Here is a 2,047-nt window from a genome sequence, read left to right as displayed (position 1 = left end):
AAAAGAAACCAAGCAAAACAAAAAATTCAACACATTGCTTAGAAAATTAACTCCCTTACCCCAAATCCAACTTCAATGTATGCTGTAATTCATATATAGTAATATTTCCCATTCACAGAGAATCATGAGCCTTTGGTTAATCCCTGAGATTATACAACTTGAAAATAACTTCCATTCTAAATTTATCACTTGATTTTATGCAGTAGGACTAATTCCAGGGCAACCTCTAATTATCAGTTTTGGACTTGCTTCAGTGCCTTTGTGAATAAACTCAGTTCTTATTTCTTAACAGAAAATACTGAAGTAGGATGCACAATTTATGTATGGCTCAAGTTTTGTCACTGGAGGAAGGCATTTTGAAGGCAGCCATTCAAAAAGAAATGCTTTCTGTGTCTACTTATGGATGTCACAGGTGCCTTTCTTCTGGGAATGTTTAAGGCTAAAAAACACTTTCCTGCCTTTGCAAATAGACCTTTACTCCCTCTAATCCATCCATAGGTCCGCTTGACATTGACCTGGCCGACATGGTCCTGCCAGAGAATAAGCTTTCTCTTCTGGTTTCCAGACTGTCACTGAGCAGTACCTTAGGACGAAACACTTGCATGAATTTCTGGTAAAATTCTTTGGATGCAAAATAATAAATGAACGGATCTATGCAGTTGTTGAAGCAACTGAGGCATAAGGTGAGCTTGTAGGCAGGGTACAAACTCCTGCTGTAAAATAGGCGGCTGATCATATGCACAAGTAGGATAAAGTTATTGGGGGCAAAGCAAGTGATGAATACCAGAAGGACTATGATGGCTAGATATATGGATCTAGTCTTCTGCCTGTTACCATATCTGCTTGATGTCTGAATAAGCTTCCGAATGGTGCCAATATAGCATCCAACTGTTATGATGAATGGGATCAGGAATAGCACGACAAATAGCGTGAGGAGAAAGGCAACCCAGGCTGCAAAGTTGGGCAGCATATCCCATTTGAGAACATCAAAACAGGTTATAATCCCCAGTTCTTTCACTTCATAGGTCAGATCTGTGCTTTCTAGTGGGTAGAAGGCTATTAGCAAGAAAATCCACATACCCAGGCAGGCAGCAAAGGCATATCTTTTTCTCCTCCACTTGATCAACTTCATGGGATATACCACACCCATATACCGTTCAATGCTGATACAAGTCATAGTCAATATGGAAGAATACATGTTGGAGTAGAACATCACAGTCACAAGGCTGCAAAGGGTCTTGCCAAAGCTCCAGTGGTTGCTTTGGATGTGATAAGAAATCTGAAAGGGAAAGCAGCTGGCCAGCATGAGATCTGTGATGCTTAGATTGATCATGAAGATAACAGAAGGTGTTTTGGGTTTGATGTGCCAGCAGAGCACCCAAAGGGAGAACAAATTGCCAGGGATACTGATCATAGCTACCAATGTATACACAACTGGAAGGGTGATGGAGATAGCTTTATTCTGGAGCATTGCCAGCGTTTCAAAGTCCAGGCGGGATCCGTTTTTAACCATTATTCACAAGGGGGTTGTTGATTCTTAGAATCCAGCTGGATCATATCATGAACAGTTGGCTTAAAAACCTAAAACATAAATGTCAAGAGAGAAAAAAACAGTATATCAAAACAGAAATTAAGAACATACTTCTGTTATTAATCAAACTAAGAAAAAGTTTTACATAGTTTGACGAATTGTCTCTGCGTGAATTTAATCCATTAAAATTATCTCCTGAAAATCCCCTCTTCCCTTTGAATCATGATATTTTATGAATCTCACTTCTTTCTAGCTTCAAACAGCTACTTTTTTCCCTGATGAATGGTGTTCTAATACTTTTTGCAGTTATTCATTGTTACACCTCTTATATTATTGTAAAATAAAGTCACACATTACAAATTGAAATTAATCAATGTCTACATGAGGACAGGATGCCATAGGATCTCCATGAGTTAGAATCACAGAATCACAGAATCACAGAATTAACCAGGTTGGAAAAGATCTTCAAGATCATCAAGTCCAACCCCTCACCCAACACCATCTAATCAACTAAAC

The 2,047-nt window shown here is 38.8% G+C and overlaps 1 protein-coding gene across 1 annotated transcript; it reads right to left on the bottom strand.

Moving 5' to 3' along the window:
• Nucleotides 1-400: 400 nt before the first annotated feature.
• On the bottom strand, nt 401-1,560 carry P2RY8 (P2Y receptor family member 8). Its single transcript, XM_009902607.2, has one exon. The coding sequence runs from the start codon at nt 1,511-1,513 to the stop codon at nt 440-442; it is 1,074 nt and encodes a 357-aa protein (XP_009900909.1). The 5' UTR covers nt 1,514-1,560; the 3' UTR covers nt 401-439.
• Nucleotides 1,561-2,047: the final 487 nt, after the last annotated feature.

Source organism: Dryobates pubescens, chromosome 10 (assembly GCF_014839835.1).
Source record: "Dryobates pubescens isolate bDryPub1 chromosome 10, bDryPub1.pri, whole genome shotgun sequence".
NCBI classification, from domain to species: Eukaryota; Metazoa; Chordata; class Aves; order Piciformes; family Picidae; genus Dryobates; species Dryobates pubescens.
Note: the sequence above shows the minus strand (reverse complement) of the source record. Positions and strands in the feature narration are given on the sequence as shown.

What these genes read in the sequence shown, in the direction of transcription:
- P2RY8 (XM_009902607.2), bottom strand. Translation starts at nt 1,513, where the DNA reads ATGGTTAAAAACGGATCCCGCCTGGACTTTGAAACGCTGGCAATGCTC.